General features: G+C 52.0%; 2 protein-coding genes and 1 long non-coding RNA gene across 3 annotated transcripts; 1 reads left to right on the top strand and 2 right to left on the bottom strand.

Moving 5' to 3' along the window:
• The first annotated feature begins 1673 nt into the window (after window positions 1-1673).
• Window positions 1674-17058, top strand: CUNH6orf132 (chromosome unknown C6orf132 homolog). The gene is made up of 5 exons (XM_027725773.2): window positions 1674-1824; window positions 6123-6238; window positions 11697-11772; window positions 12072-14928; window positions 15275-17058. Exons 1-5 carry the CDS (start codon window positions 1674-1676, stop codon window positions 15378-15380), a joined length of 3306 nt encoding a protein of 1101 aa, XP_027581574.2. The 3' UTR covers window positions 15381-17058.
• Window positions 8311-13188, bottom strand: LOC120324569. The gene is made up of 3 exons (XR_005565984.1): window positions 12994-13188; window positions 9646-9826; window positions 8311-9475 (listed from the first exon to the last, which is right to left on the bottom strand). It is a non-coding gene; the product is annotated as an uncharacterized LOC120324569 (long non-coding RNA).
• Window positions 17059-19836: 2778 nt separating the features above from the next.
• WDR77 (WD repeat domain 77) lies at window positions 19837-25999 on the bottom strand. Its single transcript, XM_027725774.2, has 10 exons — window positions 25787-25999; window positions 25498-25683; window positions 24739-24880; window positions 24598-24647; window positions 23585-23655; window positions 23162-23216; window positions 22824-22895; window positions 22625-22733; window positions 22096-22164; window positions 19837-21742 (listed from the first exon to the last, which is right to left on the bottom strand). Exons 1-10 carry the CDS (start codon window positions 25965-25967, stop codon window positions 21583-21585), a joined length of 1095 nt encoding a protein of 364 aa, XP_027581575.1. The 5' UTR covers window positions 25968-25999; the 3' UTR covers window positions 19837-21582.
• Window positions 26000-26029: the final 30 nt, after the last annotated feature.

The raw sequence follows: 26029 nt of genomic DNA, 5'->3' as shown, positions 1-26029 counted from the left end.
ACATCTGCAGCCCAGGTTAAATTCCCTGGAAAATCCCCGAAATTATTATAGCCCCTATACCACAACCACAGCATTGAGTTCTAACTTTTTAACTCTCCTTTTCCTTCTCCATTTGCCATTCATGTTAATTCACTTTATTTAAGCGCTGCCTGGCAACTTGTGCCATGATTTTCCATTTGTGCCAGGATTTTCCTTTTAGAATATCACAACAGTGCTGATTTTTCGCTGTTCGTGGGGGATTTAATATGTTGCCCTAATTTGTACTTTAAGGCAAAAAAAAAAAAAAGATGCTTTTCACAAGAAAAGCGTAATTCCAAAGTGATTAAAGAAATTATATTTATCACTGAAAAAAAAGAAATTTATATCATTTTGACTCTAAAATGTGGTGGAAATAGAAATAGATACAAGATGACCTGAGCCTGAAGCTGGGAGCTGTGTTTCAGAGTTAATGTTTCCACAGCTATTTTGGGTTTAAAGTTCTCCAGAATCCCCTGCATTTGTTAATAGCCAGTGTTACTCATTAACTCTCGATTTTTGCTTGCCTGACTCAAAAAATCATGAGCAATGCTAGAAATTTGCTTTTGTACCTGAAACAAGAAATGATTTGGGGGTCAAGTCCCATTGCCTTGAAGCTTTTGCATCGAAACCACTCAAACCCAAAGAGCACTCGGGTCACACGGGGGGTTCCTGGGGCTGCACGGTCCCACAGAAGCCAGGAGGGATGAGCAGAGGGGCTCTGGAATGCTTCCTAAACACTCAGCTCCCTAAAAACTCAGCACTGATTTGCTTACTGTCATACCCAGGGCAGAGGGAAAGGATTACTCGGCAGCTTTCCCTGACTCTGGTGATAATTCCATTTATTTCTGACACCTGCAGATCTCAGGGACTCCAGGTCCAGTGCACTGCACGTGGGAGGTGTGGAAAGGCCTGGGGGGAGATCCCAGCCCATGGGACAGGTCTCAACTGCAGGTGAATAGGCAGAGAAACAGGAGAGAGTGAGAGAAAGGTCAAACCCCTCCAGAGTTAGGACTGAGGGAACGGCTGGAGCTGTGTCAGAGAGGTTTAGGTTGGATCTCAGGAAAAGGTTCTTCCCCCAGAGGGTGGTTGGCACTGAACAGGCTCCCCAGGGCAGTGGGCACAGCCCCAAGGCTGCCAGAGCTCAAGGATGGTTTGGACAACACTCTCAGGCACAGGGTGGGATTTTGGGGTGTCCTGTGCAGGGCCAGGAGCTGGACTGGATGATCCTTGTGTGTCCTGTCCAACTCAGGACAGGTTCTGTTATTCCTTTCCCTGCTGCCTGATGCCAACACGTGGGTAATGAGCATTTACTGCAGCCAAGGTCCTTTTCCTACGGTATTAAATGTCTGGTTTCCTACAGGATGTGTCCCCAGGAACGTGGCTCTCAGGCACACGGTGGGATTTTGGGGCTGTCCCGTGCAGGCACAGGAGCTGGACTTCGATGATCCTTGTGCGTCCCCTTCCAACTCAGGTCATTCCACGACTCTCAAACCCAACTGCTCGGCGTGTGACTGATCGGAAAACACTCCAGGGGCACCTGGCGAGGGCGGGTCCGGGGGTGGGACCATCCCCGCCCCTCCCGCCGCCGCTGTGGCCCCGCTCCCGTCCCGGCTCGGCGCGGGGATGCCCGGCTGGGAGCGCCCGGCTCCGCCAGGATGAAGAAGCACCATCACCACTCGGTGCAGGGCACCTTCAGCCGCCTCTTCGGGAAGCGCCACTCCAGCCCCACCGCCACGTCCCTGTTCGCCACCAACCCGCCCTGGATCTTCACGCAGGAGGTGACCTCGGACAGCGCGGGTGGCACCGGTCAGTGTCCCCAAACCGTCAGTGTCCCCAAACCCGCCCGCCCCGGGGGCTCGGGGGCTGTGCCGTGCGCGGCCAAGGGGTGGTGCGGGCCGGGAACGGGTGGGAAAAGGGTGGGATGGGGACAGGGAGCGGCGGCGGCTCATCCACCGCCCCGTCGGGAAGCTCCGCGACGCGCTCGGCGGGCCCGGGATGCGCAAACCAGGAGGGTCCGCCCCGGCGGGCTCGCCGCTCTCCGGGAGGTTAAACCCGACTAAAACAGGCTGCGAAGTCGTTGCGGATCTATTTGATTGCTTCCCCGTCGCTCTTTCCCACGCCATGTTTGATCCGCGCCTTCCCGGCTTTTAGTTATTTACTCATAAACCTGTTTTCTCGCAGCGCTGGGGGGAGCTGAGGGTTGCATATTCCTCGGGATTTATTTGTGTTTCTTTGTGGTTTTAATTGCAATACGGTGCCCTGGAGGCTCATGGAGGAGGGAGCCAAATTAATAGTAATGGAGCCAGGTAGATAGAAGATAGCAGTTTGTGGATGGAGTTTGGTGGCTGTAAGAGCCCAACAAAGTCTTCCAAGATTAAAAAAAAAAAAAAGTGGAAGCGCTGCCTGCTGAGCTGTGCAGGGTGAAGTATTGTCTGTGAAAGCAACTGCAAGGTGGTTACACCCCAAAGGCCAAGCTGCTGAAACCAAGATAAAATGAAAATGTGACAGGGAGTTTCATGCAGCTCTGCAACGCAGAAGGAAAATTGCTGATTTCTAACTGTCGTAAATCTGAGGAGGATTCCAGCTTCTCTCTGATGTGGTTTGGATTTAAAAAAAAAAAAAAGAAAAAAGAAAGAAAGTTGCTGTGTCTGCTTATTACAAGCCTGATTTCCGTGGCTGCAGTTCTACAGTACAAAAGCATTCCGTTCAGGTGTGGGTCAGATTGCAAAGGAAAAGCTGGGAGTGCTGAAATCTGAGCCTAAATAGGAGCTGTTGAATCAATCCTGAGCATCCTCTTGGTGCTTCTGTCCTTAGTTTGGTTTGTGGAGGGTGGTGTGACACCCCAAGGCTGGGTGGCCACGTTTGGAGTGCTGTGAGTCGGTGTGAGGAATGGTGAGCTCACAGCTCAGTCCAAGGGGCAGGTTTTATTGCACCTGGGTATCCACAGCTCCACAGTCCTACCCGGGGAAGCCCCATCCCTGGCCCTGTTTCTGGAATATTTCCTGCATAGCTTCACGCCACCACCGCTGCTGCTGCTGCCAAGAGGAGTCCACTGCTCCTGCTAATCCCCACCTTAGTTTCTCATACAAAGTAAACACAAGTTGAGCAATGTGGAATGGGTGTAGGTTTGCATGTCCCTGACTCAGAGATTCCTGAATATAGTGACTGATGCCTCCTCCTCCTCCTCCTCCTCCTCCTCGCTGGGAGCTGTGGATACCCCGGTGCCAAACCTGGTGCCAAACCTGCTGCGCCTACTCCAGGTGATGCAACCCCCAAGGAGGAAGAGGTTCCATTGCATGCTTTGCAAATTGTTTATTGAATTTCCCCGTGGCTGAGCGGACACAGATGTCTCCAGGACAGGCTGAATGTCAAAAAGTGGCCAGAGCAGGGCCAGTCATTTGAGGGCAGCCGCTTCCGACAGCCTCCCAGGCTGCTTTTCCTGATCCCTCCTTCCAGGAAAGGAGGCTGGCAGAGCACAGGTCTTACTGGTGACAGCCTCTCAGCAGGCAAGTCCTGTTTATCTAGCAAAGAAAACACAACTACAAGCACTTCATTTTACTTTAATTAAAAGCATTCAGGTTAGAGATGCTTAGTAATCTAGGATCAAAGTCCTTGTGATCTTTAATCCAGCTTCTCACTGAGTTTACCCAGTGACTTGTTTAATATAAAACTCTCATCGTTTCAAGTCTCAGAACTGCTCTATCACTGCTCCACAAAGCTGCCTGAGTCCAAACTCTTGTAATGCATTGGCCTTAATTCTTGCTACTTACTCACTGAATGTGGGGTCACCCATAAAATTAATCATCACAGAATCACAGAGTGGTTTGGGTTGAAGGGACCTTAAAGATCATCTTGTTCCACCCCCTTGCCGTGGGCAGGGACACCTTCCACTATCCCAGGTTGCTCCAAGCTCTGCCCAACCTGGCCTTGGACACTTCCAGATTCATTGCTGGGTTCTCTGCCCTCCTTGGGGCTCCAGCAGCTCCTCCTGTGTGCTCGGGCCCCTCCCAGGCAGGGAAGTGTTAAACTCTTGGGAGAACCACACTGACTGAAGTGCAGGCTGATGAGTAGTTTGAAAGCTGTTGTAAAGAATCCCTTGTAGTGGGAGAAGTTGGGGATAAGGGAGAGGAAGTTGTGAGGACAGTGGTAGCACAATGGACACTCCTGGGTGTATCCCAGCCTAACCTGTGGTGTCGTGGGTGGGTGAAAGGAAAAGCTTACGTGCCTGCTGGACTCAGTGGCATGTTCCAAGGCTGTGTGGAATTCATCTGCCTCCAAACCTGTAAGTTCAGCAGAGGCTGTGCTTGCTCATGCCCAGCCCCTGGTGTGGTCAGGTTCTTCATTCCAGGTGTTCATGCAAGCGCTTTCCTTTCCGTGGGATGCACACAGAAGCGTTTGCCCTCCTCTTGTTTTCCACTAGACTTGGTGTAAAGCTGTTTCCTTGGGAGCTCCCTCCTGATGCCTGCCCGTCCCAGGAGGGCAGAGCCTTGGTGAGGAGCTCAGCTGTGTGCCACGGCAGCCTGAGGTGGGGTGGGGACACTTGACAGAAACTGTTTCTGTGCCTCACACTTCAGCAGGGGGAGCAGCTTTGAGGACTCTGCCCCCAGACTTTTTAGGGGGGCAAAAAAAAAGAAAGCTGCTTACTTGTTGGTGTCTGCCTTTTGGGGTGGAGGGGGAGGTTGGTTGTTTTTTCCTTCTCCTGCACCTCCCTTCTTCCTTCTTCACTATCAGACTCTGCTGGGAGGGAACCCTCCTGCAGTTTTCTCTCCAATCACAGCCATTTTGTTCCTTTCCCCCTCCTTCCTCAAACCCTCATATTTTCTTTAATGTCTGTCTCCTTGGCTACGAGTTATTTGTGTATCTCCTTCCAGCCAAGGTGGGGTTTACATGCTTCAATATTTCTGCCTGTTAATTCATGCTGTTAATCAGACACAAAGAACGTAATTAAATTAATTTTATGAGCTTTATTCACTGTCAGAAATAAACCAGGCCCAGAAAGGTGTGGTTCAAGGTGAAAGCACAGGGCTGGGAACCAGGAGCACCCGATGGCTTCTCCTGCTTGTAGCACTGGGGATCTGGAGCTGTCAGCTGCAGTGTCTCCATCCAGAGTAGTGTTTTGGGGGAAGTCATTTGGAGCATTTCCCTGTAAGGCAGGATGGGGTGTGGAAGTCTGACGAGCACGATCTGGCCCCCAGTGCCAATTGCATCAGGGCCAGAAACAAATTGCTCCAACAGCATCCCCAGGGATGGAGCTGCAACCTCCTTGGGAAGCCCCTGCGTGTCCTGATCCCGTCACTGTGTCCCAGTGGTGCAGGAAGGGGTTTCCCTCTGCTCATCCTGGTCCTGCTTGGCACGAGCCAGGGCAGCCAGTGCCCAGGGACACCTCTGCTGTGCCTCTCCACTAAGTGACAGGGGTGAGTGAAGCTCCTGGAATTAATTCTGTGCCTCAGTGCAAGCACTCTGCCCACAGAGCAGAGTGAGGAAGGGCAGGAGCTCGTTCAGCTCTCCTGCCTCCTTCTGCTCTGCCTCCCTCCTCAATTCCAGCTGCTGATGGATCAGCCAGGGTTGGATCCTGCTTCTGAGCTGGTTTGTGTCACCTCTGTGCACACCTGCCCTGCTCTCCTGGGGGTTGGATCCTCCCAGTACTGCAAAGGGATGATCCAATTGCTCCTGAAGCATTTTCCTTCCCTAAATGTAATCTGGGAGGGGAGTGAGTTGAGTGCTTGTGCTAACTTTTGACCCCCCCCCCGAGGTAGATTTAAGTTATCTGCTACTTGGAATCAGCCCTTCAGGATCGATTTTGGCACCTGGGCTCACTCAATTCCATCATTCAGAGCTCTGGGAAGGCTCTCTGTGCCGTGCAGGTGTGTGACAGGGTTGTCAGGGCCTGTCCTGCACACCCGGGACCTTTCTCCCTCTGTCTTCAACTCACCCCCCCAAAAAAAAACCCAGGTTCTGCTCAGAATCTGGTGGGTTCTGCACGTTCCTGGGAGCTGATGCAGCAAATTCTCCAGAGCGCTTTTTAAAATCCGGTGCTGTCCAGCGTTGTTTTCCCTGTTTCCCAATCCCAGTGCTGGCTGCTAACAGTCCTCTCTTCCCCTCAGGTGATGTGATCGAGGTGTATTACGGTGACAACCGCTTTGGGACAGTGACAGACTCTGGCACAGCAACACTTAAGCCTCGTCCCAGGGTCCGGCCGCTGCTGACTTTCCTCCCCCTGGTGAGTGCCCAGCTCACTGCTGGGATTCATTGCAACACCGTGGTGGAACTGGTGCCCAGAACCAGCTGGGCTGGCTGCTGCTCTCATCCTCTACCCCAGGGGAGAGAATAAATGAAAAGCAAAACCACTCTGTAATAACACTGGAGAGGAGGGATTAAGAGGTGATGTGAGTTCAAGGCTCGTGTTGGACACAGGCAAGGCACTCGGGGGAGAGGCGTGAGCATCGTCAGACTTGCATTTTCAATTAAAAAAAAAATTGCTGAGCATGTAGATGATAGATCAGGCTTGCACTGCAGTTTATCCAACCACTGCTGGCAGTATCTCTCCTGGAATCAGGCATCTTGCTGGAGACAGCAATAGCAGAGCTGTGTCCTGTTGCAGCAGAGGAACAAGGAGATGATGCTGCAGGTATGCAGGGGGTGATTTTTTTCAATCTCTGTATGAACAAACCCATTCCCTGAAGAGCTCCCAGTGCTCCAGCAGCAGCTGGATGCAGGGACTGGAGCAGCAAGGGGCCAATACAGCCAGACCAGAGGGCCTGGGGGTGGCTTTAACTCCAGAAACCACACCTGCTTGTGGCTGGCTTTGAGGTTCCCCTGCTGTGTGTGCTGAGCAAGCTCTCCTCCCCCATGCACCACACCTTTCCAGGGGTCTTATTCCCTAAAGAGCACAGTGAGGAGCAGGATTCATAGAATCATGGAATGGTTTGGGCTGGAAGGAACCTAAAACCACTAGACCAGGTTGCTCAGAGAGATTCTGGAGGTGGCAGGAGCTGAATCTGAATTGATACCCTCGGTCAGTGGAGGCAGTATAACACTTAAATGCCTTTAGTCTTGATGGGGAGATCCTCTCTGAGAGCAAGGGATGGTTTTCCCTGTGCATCCCTGTCCTTCAGAGCAGCCATCACCTTCAGCAGAAAATGGGCTGGTCTGGTGATACAATCAGGTGTTCGTGGGGTTTTGCTGGTGTTATCCGAAGGACAAAGCAGGAGGGGAGTTTATTTATCTATTTGAAAGCATAATTGGGAAGTTGTGGGGTTACAAAGGGGTTGTTCCCTCTGTGATGCCTTGCAAAAGATTCCCAGCAGGTGAAAAACCTCATCTGGGATCCAGGACAAGTAACCATAGGACTGTGCCTGAAAACCTCCTCTCCAGCAGCACGGGTTTGGAGGTGTGACTGTATCAGCAGGATTTTAAGGTGCAGCTGGCCTTTTGCATTTTTTTAGAGCTTTCAAATGCTTTGCTAGTGGAAGTGTGTGTGGTAGAGGAATGAACAGCTGGAATGCCCCTGGGATAAATCCTGAGGGCTGTCACACAAGCCTTGGTGCCCACAGGGGCACAGACAACCCTGGGGCTCTTTTGCCCTTGTGAGGGTCCCTCACAAACCTGAGCTTCTCTTCTGACAGTGACAGGTTTAACTGAAGAAATTAGCAGGAATAAGCCATATTTTTAAGGACCAGCCTGTGCTGGGTGGTGTTTGCACTATTTTGACGAGGTTTGATTATGATTTGATCTGGCACAGAGGCTTCTGCTGCCACGTCCATACCTGCACTGGGCTGTTCTGCAGCTCCTGCCTTAACCCTTTCCTCCCACCCCCCTCTCTGAGGAGCAGCTCAGTGAGTCAGGAGGATGAACACACCCTGCCCTGCAGCTCCCTGTGCCTCTGCACCTGGCAGCTCTTCCCACGTGGAGCACTTTCCTTCCCTGTGGATCACCTTTGGCCGTCCCACGCCAGGGATTGCAGGAGGAGGGGGTCCCACCACATCCCCCTGACCTGCTGCCTTCCCCAGCACTGCATGTGCAGGCAGGGCTTTGGCATCCTGGGGGAATAAATTCCTCCAGCTAACCACCAAACTCCCCTGGCTCAGAAACAAGGAGTTCATTTCTGGAGGAATCTGGAGGAATCCTCGGCCTCCCTGAGACCCCAGGGTGCTCAGCAGTTGTATTTTGGGGTGGTCTTTTTAACAGGCAACCTCAAACCTTGTTCATTTAATGGGTGGGAAGAGTCCTGAGAGAGCAGGGACCACGAGGACAGGCAGGCTCCCTTCACCGTGTGGGAAAAAAATTCTCTTTTAAATTTAGAAAGATGGCATAAACTCATGGAGCAAAGAAACTGTATCAACAAGGAAGAATTTATTCAGTGTGCTGGGTCTTCCTCTCACCAAGTTTCCGGGGTGAAAGACCCCTTGGGTTTAAATCTCATGCATTTTATAGTTTTACAAAATCCCACCCTTTTTCAGATAAGTTTAATATATTCAGTTTTGCCTAAAAAGGTTTCTTTTTCTCCGAAAAGGGGCTTTCCCTTCCTTCCAGTTGGCTGTGAGGAGTCCTCTGTGAAAAATGATGGATTTCCTTTGTTCTTAGCCCAGAGAGGAAAAAGAAACCCCTATGTTCAGAATTTGCCAAGTGGCCCAGAAAGATTTAAAGTTTTAGGAACTTTATATTTAAAAAGACCCAGTTTGGAACTTGGATACCTTACACCTTCACATATAAAAAAACCCTTATTTTATTTCTCATAACTGGGGACATCTTGCTGTGTTCCAAGGATGAAAAGTGATTCCTGGTGGTTCCAGTGAAAGCTTCCCCTGCACAAATCTGAGCCGGGTACCACGAACTGGAAATGCAGGTTCCTGGCCCAGCACCCTGAGCCTGCTCTGAATCAGCTGGAGGTTTGCAGGGCTGGTCACACCCCGAGCAAAGGCAGGGAACAATCTTCCCAGCCATCTCTGGAGGCTCTGGCAGGGTACTGGGGATGCTTTCCATTTCAGGAGCCAGCTCATGACGTGGGGATGGGTGGTTTTTTCAGAGAGATGCTGAGCATTAGCAACTGCTAACAGAAGTTTTTGGTGTGAAACAGGCTTGCCCAGTTTGAAATGACATGTCCAAAATTACCACTTCATTTATGAAGTGCAGACTGTTTCCTCCAGCTTTGCATAGCTCTCTTCCGACTGTCAGTCCCTTTCCACTCCTCTCCAAACATGTGATGCATATTCTGCTTTGAATTCAGTGCCCAGACATCTTTGTTGCCCTGTAAATGAGCAGGTATCCTCGGTGTGCTCTGGCAGCAATAGATTTCCATAGCAAATAGGAGCTGCTGGGTTTTTTTTTCTTTGTAGTTTTTGATATCTCATTACTCTGGACAGTGTCATTATTGGCTCATAAAATACCTCTGTTGGCCTTGGCCTTCCCTCTGGCTTTCAGTTGAAGTTAAGGATCTTTCTTCTACCTTGTCCTGTATCTTTAGGACCAATAAAGAGTTCTCAGATTTTATATATATATAAAAAGATGTATATAAAATATATATATATATAAATATATAAGTATATGAAAGGATATATATATATATATATATATATATATATATAAAAAGATAGATATATAGCTAGATATTAAAGATACAAGGCCCACCTAGCCTGGTGTTTTGCCACTAACAGATCTGTCCTGATGCCTTAGCAGACCTTGGCTTCTCCATCAGCAAAATGTTGTCTGATCCATCCTGCAATCCCAGGAATGTGAATTCCCACTCACTCACTCCTGGCTCACCAGTAACTGGCTCATTCCCGGGTGGTTGTAGAGGATCTTTGGTCATCTGCAGGGTGATGGATGTAGCAATGAAATATGTGTATTTTCTTAGTTTTGTCCAAAGCTGGGGCATTCCAGGGCTCTTGTGCAGGAGCCCAGGCTGCTGCTGTTAAATCAGCTCTGCCCATCAGGCATCTCCTGAGCTCTCCACACCAGGGCTGTGTGAAACCTTAACGTGCTGTCTGAGCCTGGAAGGGGCTGGATGAATAAACCCAACTTGACCTTTGCTCAAGGAGACTTTGGAATCCTGCAGCAGCCTGATGTAAAAATGGTGATAGTGGCAGTGAAAGGCAAAGGGCAGGGGCTCAATCATTATCCAGGCTTTTGTGTGCAGGAAACCACTCCGGGAGAGGGGCAGGCTGATGGCAGGATAATGTTTCCTTTGTAAAGGGCTGTTAACAGTGCAAACAGCTGCCTGGGGGGAGCAGGAGTGCAGCAGGGTGGACCTGGAGCCTGGGAATGGGATGGGATGTCCCTGACCACTGCCTGTGGCATCTGCGAGTTTGCTGCTCACAGAGTGTCATTGCATGGAATCAGAGAATATCCTGAGCTGGAAGGGACCCACAGGGATCATCCAGTCCAGCTCCTGGCCCTGCACAGGACACCTTAAAATCCCACCCTGTGCCTGAGAGTGTTGTCCAAACCCTCCTGGAGCTCTGGCAGGTTTGGGGTGGTGCCCTTTGCCCTGGGGAGCCTGGTCAGTGCCCAACCACCCTCTGGGGGAAGAACCTTTCCCTGATATCCAACCTGACCCTGCCCTGACACAGATCCAGCCATTCCCTTGGGTCCTGTCACTGCTCACAAAGAGCAGGGATTGGAGCTGCCCCTTGTGAGGAGCTGCAGCCTCCAATGAGTCTCCCCTCAGTCTCTTCTTCTCCAGCTGAACAGACCAAGTGCCCTGAGCTGCTCCTTGTATGGCCCCTCCAGACCCTGAACCATTTTTGTGTCCCTGCTTTGGACACTCTAATAATTTTATATCTTTGTAGCACCCAAAATTGTCCCCAGGACTCAGTCTCTCCCAGTGCTGGTGTGTGACAGTCCAGCCACTGCCTCACTTGTGCCTGTGCCTGACCCAGCACCAGTTTGGGTTTGCACATGGGAGCATTAATAGACATTCCTGAGCCACTGCAGGCCCCTCAGAGCAGTCCCAGCAGTGAGTCACTGGGGGAAGGAGAGGCTTTCTGCTCCTGGCAGGTGTGTGAGGTGGAGCCCTGATCAGCTCTCGGGTGAGTCAGCCTGCCGTGGATCTCTCTCTCTGGGTGGCTGTAATTACCCAAAGTGCCCTCACTGGAGGCATCCCCACGGATGTGTGGGCTGTTGAATTGCATGGTCCTGTGCCAGCTAAAGGCACTGCTGAGTTTTCAGCATGAGTGTGAAGGGAGTAATTGAGAGTGGAACACAAACCACACAAGGAGCAGTTTTCCCCGGGGTGTTCAGATATGCTGGTGCCGGTCTCCCAGAAAGCTGGAGGTCTGTCTGTGACTCCAGCGTGGTGTGTGTGTGACTGTGGTGTGAGCTGGCAGTGCTTGCTGGAGAGCAAGGCCCACAGAACCCATGGGAGCTGTTCAATGTGCTTGGTACACGGATGGTGAGAAACCAATGCTGCTGCTGGCGGGCTGGGGAGCTCTGAGGTGGGATGTAAATAGCCATGCTCCTGTCCAGCCCCTCTGCACCTGACCACAGGGAGCTGTGGCCATGGCTCGTGCAGCCTTCATCACTTGATTCACCTGTCAACAGCAGCTTCCACAGAGACCTCCGTGTCTTGGGAAGATCCATCAGGCCCCTGTTTGTGTGGACAAATAACCAGCTGCTTGTCAGCCCTTCTTTCTGATACCCTGGATGTAAAACTAACAGCTCTGTTTTTTTAACTCTTTCAGAATGCCCAAGAATCCCATGGGGTGGCTGTGCCAACGCCCTCAGTGCCAGAAGACTTTGAGGAAAAAGCAGCTCTTGGTAAGGGATCTTCTCTGCTGAGTCCTGGCCAGCACTCAGCAGGGCTGTGCCCTTGGGGCAGGAAGTGTGTGTGGCTGGAGCTCTGGAGCAGACAGTCTGCTCCTGAGAGTTCCGTGCCAAAATAGAGCCTACTATTAATTATTTTCTGAAGCCATTGGAAATGAATTAATTTCCAAGGGGTAAGGCACAGTGACTTTGAACAAGCTGAGCAAGAGGCTGGCTCTCTGGGAGGACCACTGGCCACGGCAGTGCTGGTGGAGAAGGTGCTCACAGCGCTGTGCTCTCGCTCCTTTTTCCAGGCTCTGGCTCCCGGATCAATGGCAACTACCGGATGTACAGCTCCGTGGGGGACCTGCGCCCACAGGCTCTGGAGGGGGATGACCTGGATGAAGACATCCCCCCACCACCATCAGTGCCCCCACCGCCCCCTCCAACAGCACCGGCGCCTGTGCCACCCCCTCCGGCCTCGCCGGTCCCTCCACCCCCCGAAGTGCTGCCGCCACCGCCGCCTCCGCCACCCGAGCTGGTGCCACCCCCTCCTGCCGTGGCAGCTCCGCCACCTCCAGCCTCTGCCCTGTCCTCCCCCAGCACACCAGCTCCTCCAGACTTCATCCCCCCAGCCCCACCGGGTGCCTCGCTGCTCATCCAGGACCCCGCGCCCTTCACCTCCGGCATCTCCAAGTGGAAATCCGAGACGGTGCTGAACACGAGGCAGGCAGATGCCGAGGGGCCTCTCCGCCCTGCCGAGCCCGGGGTGCCCGCTGCCCCCAGCCCCAAGGAGAGCCTGCAGCCCAAGCACTGCCCCGAGCCCCACCTCACGTTCCCCAGGTCCTTCAAGGTGCCCCCGCCGGCCCCGGCCCGCTCCTCCTCCATCCCCGTGCAGGAGAACCAGCCGGTCCGGCAGGAGCCCTTCCCGAGGCAGCCGCACACCCGGCCCCCCCTCCCACCCTGCTTCACCATCAGACCCGCGGCCAAGGCTCGTGGCGGGGGAGAAGCCGAGCAAAGGAAACCTGCCACGAAGCCAGCTGTGCTGACACCCCCTCCCCTGAGCCCCAAGCCGGGCCCAGGGCTCAGCCAAGGGGCGAGTCCCGCCGGCCGCCGGTCCCCTCTGCCCGAGGTGGAGAAGATTCCCCCGCTGAAAACAGCCGGGAGAGACTCCCCTCCAAAACCTGAGCCTCTCACTGCCAACGACCTGGATCTGCCCCCTCCGGACTACCCGACCTGCGAGGATGACTGGAAGGACGCCAACAACCTGAACCAGCTGCGGCACGAGCTGTCGGCCCTGCTGCGCTCCCCGCGCAGGGAGGAGAGGCCCGTGGAGAAGCCGCCTGCTTCCCAGCCCACCGACAGCAGGACCAGCCGTGCTGGCAGCCGGGAGCCTGCTGTCAGTGAGCCCCAACCTGCTGGGAAGGACACGGGGTTGTCTAAAGGAGGGGACAGCGAGAAGAAAGAGGTGCCCAGCAGCCCCCCCAGCACAAACGGGGGCTCTCCCAGCACGACGGTCACTGCTCCGGAGAGCAGCCCTGCCACCCACACCCGCAGCGTGATGACGATCAGGAACGAGCTGGAGGCTGTGCTGTCCCTGAAGAAAGAGGGGAAACCTGCCCTAGGGCTTGGGGGCCAGAAGCAGGGCACTGAGAATGGCATCAGCACCCCACATGAGAGGAAGAGCCCCCCTGACCTGAGGAAGGGCCCCCCTGAAGCAGGTGACTCGCTGCTGCCAAAGCCGGTCCTGAGCCCGCTTCCAGCACCAGTGGCTGCTGTGGAGAAGGATGAGACAGATCATGAGGACCATCCCACTCCTATCACTGGCAAGGCCACAGAGGACTTGACCCCTGCTCCTGGGTCTCTCAACAGCAGCCTGAGCCCCCCAGACCCACCTCAGGGACCAGCAAAGGAGCCCCCTGCTCCCACCTCCCCCTCGGCCCCCGTCTCCCCCGCAGAGAGCCCGGCAGCACAGCCCAGCATGGCCGTGTTCCAGTACAAAGTGCACCGGGCTGGGGCCAGCTCAGCCGAGCCTCCCTGTGCCCCAGGCTCAGCTGAACCGCCCGGCCCTGGGAGCTCGGCCAGGAGCCCCCCGGGCGCCTCTGGAGCGGGGCAGGAGGAGGTGCTGATCCACCCGGTGACGGGGGAGCGGGTGGAGCGGGGGTCCCCCATGGCCCTGCTCCTGGCAGCCCGGCAGCGCGCCCAGCGGGGCCGCCAGGGCGGGGACGTGGGGTCTGCACTGCGGGCGAAGCCACCCCTGAAACTCAGCAGTGCCTCGTCGGACACCACCTCCACCAGCTTCTTCCGCCACGAGTCCAAGCCCTACTCCTTCACCGTGGTGCCCCGGCCGTCTGCAGCAGGTTCAGCAGGGTCTGGATGGAGCAAACCTCCCTCCTTCTCCAGCTCCTCGGACCAGGGCCGGGACGTGCGGGCGGTGGGCGAGGCACAGCCCCCCGGCCTGCCCGGGCACCGACGAGCTGCTGCCTCCAGCCTGCTCCGGGGCCTCCTGGACTCCGGGCAGCCAAACCAGCCCAGCCCATCCCGCCACGCCGTGCCCAGGGAGGAGGAGAACGGGGAGACGGCGCTGGACTACGGGATTATCCCCCCACCCCCCGAATTCAGCAACGAGGCGGACGAGGGTCCCCTCCCAAGCCGGGAGGAGAACCGTAAGTGCCCCAGCTTCCCCGACTGCAGCCGGGGCGCGGAGGAGCCGCGGTACTTCAGGTGGCCTGGCTACGGGGGCCGCTACGGGGGCAACCACGAGGCGCCAGCCCCGCTGCCCTCGGAGAAGAGCCGGAGGAACGGCGACTTGACGCCCCAGTTCCCGGATTACAGCAGCTCCAGCTGCTACTCCGGCCGCGATCCGAACCCCCGCCCGCTGATCAAGAAGCGCCTGTACGTGTCCGAGCCCGACAGCTCCTACCCCCGGGCGGCCGCAGCCCCCCGGGCCACGGGCACCCTCTCCTCCTACGGCCCCGGGGGGTTCAGCGCTGGGGAGGGGTCCCGCCGCCTGGGCCCTGCCCTCAGGAACGGCCCCTCAGGGGTGCAGGGCAGGCGGCCGTCTGTGGATGCTGCTGGGAAGGCTGCGGTGTACGGGAGCGCCGGGGCCGACGCCAAGTACAAGGGGCAGAACGGGGATTTCTCGCCCGCCAGCGTGCTGGCAGCCAGCAGGTACGTGTGTCCCCCTCAGCTGACCCTTCCCTGTCCTCGGTGTCCCTTGGATTTGGCTCCAGAGAAGTCATTGCCCCTTGGCTCATGTGCTCGCTGCCAGCTGGGATCTCCTCCCACCACCTCACGTCTGTCCATGGCTCCTCTCTAGTCCCAGCTGTGACCTTGCTCCCAGATGGTCCCAGTGGGTGCCCATCTCCCCTTCCTCCCCACATCACTGGCTGGAGACACGAAGCCACAAAAGTCACCCTGCTCCCCTAGAACAAGAATAAAGTACATAACCGCAATCCTGACTAAAACCGAAGGGTTTCCTTGGCTTTCAGTGACTTTCCCTCTGTTTTCCCTGCAGACCTGCCCACGGCAGCCCCCAGTACGGCGGACCCACCAACACCTTCACGGTCAGGCCCGGGACACGCCAGCCCATCTCCTACGCCTACCAGAGCAGCCACCGGTAGGCTCGTCCCCAGGGCTGCTCTGCCACCTGCACCCGGCTGGGAAGGGAGGAGAAGGTGCCTGGCATGGTCCTGTCCTTCTCCATGGGCCCCAGGGACGGTCCCAACCCAGCCAGCAAACGTGCTGCTTGAAACTACTGCTGGAGAAGGTGGGGGATAACCCTGGGACTCGGACTTTTGTCTCAAAAGACTGTCACGGAGAGTAAGTTACTGCAGACAGGCCGCTGCCTTGTTACCTGAGCAAACATGGTTTGCCTTTTTCCCCATTTTCCCCTTGGATTATTTTCAGAATTGCAGCCTGATAGGTCGTCTTAAGAAAGCCAAAGAGTGTCCTTAGTTCTCTTTGAAGAGCATCACCACTGGAAAAGTTGGTTTGGGATTGGTTTGAGTTGGTTTAACTCCAACATGCTTGGGAGTAGGGAGAAACCAACTGGGAGATGTGCATTATGGAAGCAAGCCAGTGTATAGCTCAGGGTAGGGGGATTAAAATAAGAGTGTGAGGCCAATGGGATAGAAAGAGAGTTTAGGATGTCCAGATCCTGACCTCTTCCATCCCCACCTCCTTCAACAGCCTGGAGCAAATCAATTATGCTGATGCCTTAAAACAGCTCCTGGCTGTCGGGGCCTGTCCTCCTCTTCCAGGGAGCAGCTTTGGGAGCAGGGGCCTTGCTTTGCTGTGCCTTTTGGTCATTGGAAATGTCTCTGTTGGTAATTATTCCTCGTGGAAGGAGGCTGTGAGGCCTGGATGGACGGCTCTGAAGCCCTTTGGAGACTTAGGACGTGGAGCAATCCTTCTTTTCTTTTCAGCTGGTGGGTGCCAGTGACTTGCCAAGGTGCTGTGCTGGTGGTGCTTCCCCTGAGGAGTCTCTTGCCACTTCACACCCATGTAACCCCCACCCCTGATAGTTCAGCCACAGCGTCCTTGCAAACTGCTCTGCTGAGACTTGGCTTTAGTTTGCTTGATTTGGGGACTAAGCAGCCAAATTTCAGTGTGACTGTAGGTGGTTACAGTCCTTGTGTGGGGTGGCTGCAGTGACATCCCTGAGGGAGCTGGCTCCCGCTGCTTCCATAGGTGCTGGATGTGCCTGTGCCTGCTTCCTGCTGCTGCCTCTGAAGGAGCTGGTTGGGGCTGTGCAGTGGGTGGGAGATACAAGAAGCCTTAAAGATAAAAGGTATTTTATACTCCAGAGTGAGCAGTGCAGTCTCACAATAGCTGACCAAAGCTTTGAATAACCAGCTTCCTGAAGCTAGAAATAAAAACTCTTCCTCGTAGGTAAACTTGCTGAAAATCTCTGTAAGATAACTGTAAAAACTTGTAGAGAATGTTGTCTAATCACTGACAAACTAAAAGCACTTTGAGACATTAGTCTATTTTTATGGAAAGCACTTTCTATTTTCAATGCTATAAATTAGTTCCACTCCAGCTTATCCTGCCTGGCACACACCTCTACATGTGCCTGTAAGCAGATTTTGCTCTACAATTCAACTGGAATTCAGTGATAAATATTCCTTCATGGTGGAATTCTCAAAAGCTATCTTGATATTCATGTCATGTCATTGGCATTCTGTGTTATTTCCAGTTTTACCCAGTAATTTAACAGCCCTTTCAGATACTGCAGCAGCTTCGAAGTATTCTGAACTTTACTTTGCTGTGAATAAAATGAAAATGCAAATACCATAATCAGTCTAATAGCTAATTTAAAGGGCATTTTTATGCCAGTAAGTCGCAGTGACTTGGAAGATTTCCAATGCTCACCACAGCCAATATTGAAATAATTGGCTTTAAATATCTGGGTGTTGGTTTAAAAAAAAAATGTTTATGGAGAAAAGTGATTATGGAGTAACTCTGTGATGTTGAAGTGTGCCAGGTGTCATGTGGAATAACCCCCACCTCAAAACATAAAAGTTTCTCCATGCAAGGAGCATCTTGAGGATTCTTACTGATCTGTGGAGGTAAAGCTGTGGTCCTGCTTGAGTGGCTTCAGGGTTGTGTTTTAGTATTGGATGAAGCTTCACCAGTTAAACTTGGAAGAAAACAAAGAAGCTTCTCTGATAATATTGCAACTTAATTTTTTCCTTCCTGATAATTTATTGTTTTGAAAAAAAGTATAACTGCAAGTTAGTTCTCAAAAGCAGTTTTAAATTTAAATGTTCGTTGGGAGACTTTGGCCCTCTAAGATTGGGTTTTGCCCACTATAGGTCTGGAGAAGTGTGGGGTGTGTGCACTTTTCCACCTCACGAATTCTAAATTTGAGCATATCCTCAAGTTTTTAGAGCAAAATGTGACACCCCAATGTCACATTTACTATTTCAACCCAGACACACAATTCAGATGGAGTTGTTAGATGATGTCACAGAGCACGGAGTGTCTCATTTCTAGCAGACATATTCGTATAAATTAACTATTAGAAGCATGATAATGTAAACCAGCCTTATAAAACAGCCATTGTTCATTCCAGAACACCCATTCTGGGAATGCACAGTGGACTGAGCTGTCACTAACTCAGGCTGGACTCTGCTCCCAGTTGTAAAACTGGTTAGCACACGTTTTAAGCAGTGGAACTCTCCTATTCTTCAGACACTTTGGGCTATCCCTGCTTCTTTTGAATGCATTTTCAATGCATGCAGCATTCTAGTGTTTCAGTAACAACCAAGACATTTCTGTCGGGCCGTTGGGAACTGTGTGACAAAGGAGCCACTGTCAGAGCTGTTGGCAGCCGCAGCACTTGGGGACAAAGGGAGATCTCTGATGAAGAGCAAGGGCTGCAGGGACGGGGAAGAGCTCCCTCTTCCTGGGGCAGGTGACTCTGTCAGGTACGTGGATAAACTGTACTTGGATTCCTGTCCCTGCTCCTCCCCAGCTGGTTCCCTGTGTAAATTCAGCAACAGGAGATGAAGAAGCAAAAAAACACCTAAGGGGTAGTAATGGAGCAAAGCTGCCTCACAGCCCAGGCAGTGCTGAGAGCAACCCTGAAGCCTGGCAGTGGAATTACTCTCACTTCAACCCTCTCTGATGCAGTTTGGTCATTCGAGTCATGATACAACTGAAATTATCCCCTGCAGCTGCCTCTTCCCAAAAAGTACCAGCTAATGGAGTATAACAGAGCTTTAGCTGTAAAGTGTTGAACAAAGTCTCTTATTTATGAGTGCCATTGAACACCAACCTTCTTGCATTAAATGCTTCTGGACGTGTTGTTTTATCACACGTGTGGTCTGACTTTTTTCCAGCGTTGTTTAAGTGGGGTGTGTGCTGCAAGATTGAGATCTTTGCACGTCAGATTAAAAGGACAGGAAAACATAGCTCAGCAACAGTTTGAATTCCAGCTTAGCCAGGGCTTGGTCCAATTTCTCCTGAGCAGCTGATATAAACCCTGTGGCCATTTTGGTGTTTTTAGAAGCCCAGCCAAGGCATGAATGGGCAGCTAAGCCCCAAGAGCCCTGTCACTCACATCCAGCTGGCTGGGCAGGCTGGCAGAGAGAGGAGTTTGTGCAGCTTCTATAAATAGTTCTTGGGTTTGAGCTTTTCATTAGGAACGAAACTCACATACTTGTAACAAGTCCCAACTGGAATGTTGTGCTTAAAATTGAAAGCACGGTGAGCAACGCAAGCAGCAACATCAAGGCTCGTCTTCAGAGTGTGGCTTGTTCACTCCTCAAAATTAAACTTATTTGTATGCTCCTCTCTTTCATCCAGCCCTGGCTGCAGAGCCAGGCTCCCCATGAAGTGTGCCATGTGTACATTGAAGCCTTTAATTGAGCCACAACCTATTTAGACGAGCATCCCCAAACCTGACGGGTGGGGAGTGCAGGGACAGCTGAGCAAACCACAAACCCCAGAGAATTCCCTCTAATTCCTTTGCAGAAAGCTGCAAAGTCTACAGGGATTGATGTGGGATTGCTGGTGTTTGTGCCCTCCTGCCTCTGTGTCCATGTGCTGTTTACTCCAGCCTTGCTTGCAGCAGTACAATCGACTGCAAGCCAAGCTGCATAACATGAGTGACTCTTAAACTGTTGGTCTTCTATGTTTTTCTTATGATAGTGAAAAAACCCAAATATAAATGGTAAAAAAACTAAAAGGAGATACTCTTTAATGCAACGTGCAGAGTTAGGGAGGTGCTGCCTTGCCCCTTGTCAAGGGCAGCTGCTGCCATCCTGTGGCACAACAAACATCTGCCAGCTGCTAAAAGCACTTTCTTTTGGTCTTTAATTCTAAATCCAGAATTAATATATCAGTAATGACCTGCTGTCCATATAGATTTCACCATCCACCATGGCTCTTTTTTGTTGTTTTGTTTATGTGTGGCAACAGGAGGAACTGAATGTTTGACATTTAAACTTTTCTTTTTAGCTATGCACAGCGGAAACCCAAGGTAGAGTTTTGGGAAGAAAAGCTTCCTGAAAACAGGCAGGACACAGAGCCTGCCTTGACCTAGTGCTGAAGAATTGTAGTACCTTGGCATTAAACAGGAATACAGTGATCATTTATTTAAGAACAGTTTTAATATCAGGGACTGAAACCACAACTTGAACAGTGTGAATGATCTCAGCTGGCTCTTCAGTGCTACAGAACTGGCCCAGTGAAACTTTAAACCCAGTTACAAATGAAAACTATGATTTATTTAAAAACCATCTGCCAAGACAACTTTTTCAGAACCAGCACAAGACCTGTTTCAGTACAGCATCAGAGGTCCCCAAGAGGGGACTTTGTGGTTCAAAGGGGATTTTTTGAGGAAACGTGTCAGTTTTTGTCATCATTTACCTTCTCCTTGTCATACACTGCTCTAGAACAGGAGGTTTGCTCTGTAAACACCTGTATGACATGGGAGTTAAAGAAGCAGCAGGTGAGGTTTACAAATACTGTGAGAAAAGTCCAGAGCCTGGGAAAGCTTAGTCTGCCTAAAAATTAAGTGTGGGCTTTGCACAACTAAACCTATGTGTATGCAGGGATAAACACTGGAAGCAGTGTACATTTAAGTGTTGCTATCATGCTAAAGAACCAGTGGTAACATTCATTTCAACAGTATTTTTGTTTCATTAGCCAAGACTTGCTTAATTCTGTCTAGGAGATACTAGGCCAGACCAAGCCATATCTAGAGCAGCAGCAATTCATGCAGAGCAATGACTTTTTTTTTCAGTTAAATATGTTCCAGGGAAACAGTTTAGTTAGAAATGGATGTGATATATGACAAAAAAACACCTCTAGGGATTATGTGGAGTCTGTTTTGGGGATTATGGGAGTGTTCTGTCCCCTCAGTCGCTGGCACAAAAGTCACTCATCACAAGTGCACGAGGAGTCTGGTTTATCACTAAGCAGAGCCTGTTACAGGAGTAAGCAAATGACAACTGAAGTCCTTAGTCCAGTTTTTCCCTTACAGAAACCTTTTGTTCACAGGTCTTATCTTTGAGTAAGTCGCCTTCAGCCCAGAGGAGATGAAATATGGTGTCTAACAGCACAGCAACTGCTCACTTCTGGCTTTCAGTCCCTTTAACTGGCCCTGGGGCTGAGCATCACAGGTCCCAGGATTTCAGCACCATCACAGAGGTGTTTAATTACAGGGCTACAGCTGGGAGCCTCATTATACAGTGTACAGGACTCCTCTCACCAAGCACAGGTGTTGATACCAGTGCACAAGCAGTGCTCAGCACAGGATCCACACTGGTACTGAAGCCCAGTGCTCTAAACCAAGTGCTGCATTAAGGACAACACTGGAACCCTTCTACTCTTTGAATTAGAACATGTCTTCCCATTCCACTGGAAGAATTAAATTTCAGAGCAAAGAACTTTGCTCAAGGGCAAGGCTCTCACACCCACCTGAGAGGAGGTGCGTTGTTAAACCTCCTCGGAAAATGTTTCTGTTAATGCCATGGGTGGTTTGGAGAACTGAGGGAGGAATCCAATCTTTTTGACTAAGTTTATTTTTCATTACACCTAATTCCCCATCTCTCCAAGTCTCCTCTGTACCTGAAGCAAATTTTTTTTTTCCTCTGGGTAAAACTGAAGTCGTATTACAGAAGCACTCCCGAGGAGAGGGCAAAGCTTGGTTTGTAACTAACTCAGGCCTAATTCAAAATTACTACAGGAACCTTCTGAGCCACAAGCCTCAAGGCAGACAACAGACCATCCCCGCTCCAGTTCACACACACCTTTGACTTCAGCAGAATCAAAGTGATGCCAGGAAGGAACTTGGACCATGAGTTTATAAAACTATTCTTTTACACAGTTGACTCCAGAAGCTTCACCAGTTGGTACAGGGACAGTGTGATGTAAAACCTGATGATCCCATCCAACTGTAGTGAGCAAGGCATCGTCTGAAGGAGACCAGGATAAGCCTTTAACAAAGTCTCGATGAGAACGGTTTCTGAACCTGGAAAACACCAACATTCCATTAGCCAGGAAACACTGAGAGTTTATGGGCTTCTGCAATTCCTAACTGCTAGGGTTTTTTTGGATGATGCTCCCCCATTTAGGAATATTTTCACCTCCAGGTTCCCAGAGAAGTTGTGGACTCCCCACCCCTGGAAGTGTTCAAGGTCAGGTTGGTCAGGGCTTGGAGCAACCTGGGCTAGTGGAAGGTGTCCCTGCCCATGGCAGGGGTTGAATGAAGACATTTTTAAGGTCCCTTCCAACCCAAATCACTCTGGGATTCTACAGATAAATAATTAACTTGAGAAGACAGTAAGACAGCCACAAGAGTGAACATGTTCTGCCTGTACTTACACCTCTGAGAGGTCTGAGTCAAGAACAGCAACTGAACAGTCTTCACTGATTGAAGCCAGTAAGGGTGAACTGGAGGACAGAGAGGAAACCATGCTTAGAACAATCAAATACACGAATTATTAGGGATAAACTTATGAAAAGTAGGATTCCTAGTGATCCTCACCCAGGTACAGTGAATTAAGAGGCACAAAATCTTACAAAAATGTTTTCACCGTTGTTTGGCAGGTTGTCAGTGCACTGAGAATATTTTATTAGAGTCAGAAAACAAGTGATCCTTCTTCAATCAGAGGTGGCTTTAATTAGAAAAATCCCCACAGCAAGTGGGTCAGTAGTTCTGAAACTGCAGAATTGTTCTCACAGATATTCACACGTGTCAAAAGTGAGATGTTGTTTGGTTTACTCTATTCTTTGCTACAATCTTCTTGATAAAAAGACAACTAGTACTTTCTTTTTTGTTTTACCCCCCAAAAATAATAAGGTTTTCAAGGGGATGCAGTCACATGTCCTACAGCAGTGTAGCAGACTGTACCTGTGTGCAGAGAATGCAAAGCCCGTGATGCTCCGGGCGTGCACGGTGGCACTGAGGGCAGAGTCAGGATTCTTTGTGTCTACTAGTGCAACTGTTCCACTTTCATCACCTTGAGCAGAGGGAGAAGGAAGTTAGGAGCAAAATGGTCACTGTGAAAACAAAAGAGCTTGACCTGCCCGGTGAAAGCAAAGGTTCTTACCCAAAACAAAGATGTCACTTTTCTGTGGATGCCACATGATTGAGGTAGGGAGGTAATTACAGGCACTGCAAACTGCAAGGGAAGAAATTGGGATGAGTGTGGAAAGAGTCAGAGTAAGAATACCTTTGTCCTATCTCATTTAGCACTGCTACAACACTAAGGCAAGTATTTTAAGCTTATTGTACTTCTGTGACAGTGTTAGACCTCCTTAGGTTTTAACAGGCTTTTCTAGGATCACATCACTAGATTGGGAGTTAGACACAGAAGTCAGGCACAAAATAATTTATTTCTTCCAACCCAAACTCATGCACAAGCAGTGGCTGTGTACAGAGACATACCAATTCGGGTAGCTGGTTTAGGGCATCTGGTGTCCCAGAGTAAAGTTCTGTTGTCCTATAAATCCAAAGGGAATAAAAAGGGTTTTACAATGTCTTTGTGGCATAAACTCACATTCACTACAGAACTGCTGCTGATCTCCAGTCAAAACCACCCCCTCCTCTTCCTTTGGGTTAAAATGATGCTGCCCTTAACTGCAGCCTTCAATCACACCCAGGACAGAACAAGGAGCTCCCAAAATTCAATACAGACCTGTAGGAATCAGCTCGGTAAGCTGATTATCAACTTATCAAACTGGAATACTCTACTAACTCAGGTATGCAGCTTGTAACACAAGAGGTGGTTTCTAAGTGCATTAAACTGTAAATAACTAAAATTAAATCTCATTTTTATCAGGCAGATTTAGACAACAGAGTGAGCTTTACCTCAGCACAGGACAGGAACACAGTGTCCTTACCAGGACAGGAAGCCACACATGTCACTGCCGCCGAGTGAGCTACCAAAGCACAAAAGGATAAAGAGCCTCAGAGATTGTATCCAACTTTCCTGTGTATTCCCAAGGACCTCTGAAGGGTCAGCAGCGTAACTAAGAACAGTTTATGCCCAGACACCCAGTAACTTCCACTCAGCAACAGCCAACTGCTTCCTACCAAAGCAATGAGCTGCCAAACCCAACCACGGGTGCCTGTGACACGGCTGAGCTTGAGGGAACATCTCCAGACAGGATCAAAGTGTGATGGAAGGGGGCTTGGAAAAAGGAGGGAGAGGGACATTTTCTATGGGCAGACAGTGATAAGACAAGGGGCAATGGTTTCAAACTAACAGAGGGAAGGGTTAGATGTGATATGTGGAAGAAATTCTTCCCTGGGAGGGTGGGGAGGCCCTGGCACAGGTTGCCCAGAGAAGCTGTGGCTGCCCCATCCCTGGAAGTGTCCCAGGACAGGTTGGACGGGGCTTGGAGCAACCTGGGCTAGTGGAAGGTGTCCCTGCCCATGGCAGGGGGTGGAATGAGATGAGCTTTAAAGTCCCTTTCAACCCAAACCATCCTGTGATTCTATGATTCTGAAGTATGGTCTCTGCTGTTCCAGAGATGATGACATCACATCTCCAGAGATCAGCATCTCAAATGGGCTGTTGTTCAAAACAAACATGGCTCAGTAGAAGAAAGATTTCAGTGCAGAAGAAATACTCTAAAATACACTTCAGGGATGCAAGGCAAACTAAACCTTACAGCATTTGTTCCATGGGGAGAAATGAACAACAGACTACAAAATAAAACTACGGCAAAAACTTCACAAGACTGGCAAATATACAGTCACAGCCCTGAGTGAGGTTTGGCAGGTGGGAGGTCACTGGAGATGCTGCAGGAGGAAGCTCAGCCTGCAGCAGGAGGTGAGGGGCCAGGAGGAGCAGGGCAATGGGGTGGTTTGGAACTCACCTCTGTAGGAGTGCAGCACCGTCTGCTCCGGGATGTCCCAGACCTTCACGCTGTGGACAAGAGCGAGCAGTCAGCACCCAGCACCAGCCCTGGGGCACTGGACACCAGGCTGGGGGCACTCACCAGGCTGGGGACACTCACCAGAAGTCCCTGCCCCCGCTGACAGCCTGGGTGCTGCCGGCCAGGACCGACACCGACGTGGCGATGTCGTCGTGCTCGTATTTACAGAACTTGTTCACGATGAGGGTCTCGTTCTCCTCCAGCTCCCACAGCTCCACGGCACCTGGGGGGTGTGGGGGGACACTCACCTCAGTGAAAGGGGAAGGGATACCCACCTATGACACCCACTTCAGTGAAGGGGAAGGGAGGGGACACCCACCCCAGTGAAAGGGTAAGAGACACCCACTTCAGATAAGAGGAAGGGGACACCCACTGCAGTGAAAACGTCCCCATGAGACAGGGAGAGGGTCACCCACCTCAGTGAACTGGGGATGTCACTCACCTCAGAGAAGGGGAAGGCAACACCCACCTCAATGAAGGGGAAGCGAGGGGACACCCAGCTCAGGGGAGGAGGGATGTCACCCACCTCAGTGAAGGCAGGGACAAGTGGTCAACCACCACAGAGAAGGGGAAGGAGGGGACACCTCAATGAAGGAGAAGGGAACACCCACCGCAGTGAAAAGGTAAGAAAAACCCACCCATGAGATGGGGAAAGGGTTACCCACTTCAGGGAAGTGGGGATGTCACCCATCTCAGTGGAGGGTGTCACCCACCTCTGCAAAGCAGGGGTGTCACCCGCGTCCGTGGAGGGGCAGGTGACACCCACCTCAGCGGGAGAGGGGACACACCTCAGCAAAGGATGGGGAACAGGGGAGAAGGGGGGGTATCCCCGTTGCTTACCGGAGTCGGAGGCCACCAGGATGCCCCTGTCCGCCAGCCAGCACAGGTCGGCCACCCCCGCCTCCGTCTGCACGCCGGCCGTGCAGAACCCCTCGCTCGGGGCGCGCCGGGGGTCGGCGAACACCCACAGCGACCCGGCCCAGCAGCGCCCGTTCAGCCCGGACGCGCCGAGCAGCAGGGCCCCGTCTGCGGGAGAGAGACAACGAGAGACACACCAAGGGAGCCATGAGGGGACCGTCTGGAACACCCCGGACACCCCTCACGCCGCTGCCTCCCCCCCCCCCGTTACCTGCGCGGTACCGCGCGCGCTCCAGGTGCCGCTCCATGCAGGCGGGCGCGTTGGGCGGGATGTTCCACTCGGGGCCGGCCGCGGGCGCGGGCTCGCCGTCTACGGGGGCCGGTGGAGCCGCCGCGTCCCCCGAGGGGGCCGTGGGGAGCTGCGGGAGCTGCGGGAGCGGCGGCTCCTCCATGGCGGGAGCGGCAGCGGGAGCGGAGCCGGCGGCGCCCCCCACACGTGTCTCCCGCCGCCGCC

Source organism: Pipra filicauda, unplaced genomic scaffold (assembly GCF_003945595.2).
Source record: "Pipra filicauda isolate LSUMZ 115617 unplaced genomic scaffold, ASM394559v2 scaffold595_size249610_pilon, whole genome shotgun sequence".
NCBI classification, from domain to species: domain Eukaryota; kingdom Metazoa; phylum Chordata; class Aves; order Passeriformes; family Pipridae; genus Pipra; species Pipra filicauda.
The sequence above is the reverse complement of the archived record's forward strand: the minus strand, read 5'-3'. Positions and strand labels throughout refer to the sequence as shown.

What these genes read in the sequence shown, in the direction of transcription:
- CUNH6orf132 (XM_027725773.2), top strand. Translation starts at nt 1,674, where the DNA reads ATGAAGAAGCACCATCACCACTCGGTGCAGGGCACCTTCAGCCGCCTC. An exon ending in GGACAGCGCGGGTGGCACCG is followed by an intron (nt 1,825 to 6,122) that starts GTCAGTGTCCCC and finishes TCTTCCCCTCAG; the next exon opens with GTGATGTGATCGAGGTGTAT. An exon ending in TGAGGAAAAAGCAGCTCTTG is followed by an intron (nt 11,773 to 12,071) that starts GTAAGGGATCTT and finishes TCCTTTTTCCAG; the next exon opens with GCTCTGGCTCCCGGATCAAT.
- WDR77 (XM_027725774.2), bottom strand. Translation starts at nt 25,967, where the DNA reads ATGGAGGAGCCGCCGCTCCCGCAGCTCCCGCAGCTCCCCACGGCCCCC. An exon ending in CCTGGTGGCCTCCGACTCCG is followed by an intron (nt 24,881 to 25,497) that starts GTAAGCAACGGG and finishes CACACCCCCCAG; the next exon opens with GTGCCGTGGAGCTGTGGGAG. An exon ending in GGTGCTGCACTCCTACAGAG is followed by an intron (nt 23,656 to 24,597) that starts GTGAGTTCCAAA and finishes GTGCTTTGGTAG; the next exon opens with CTCACTCGGCGGCAGTGACA.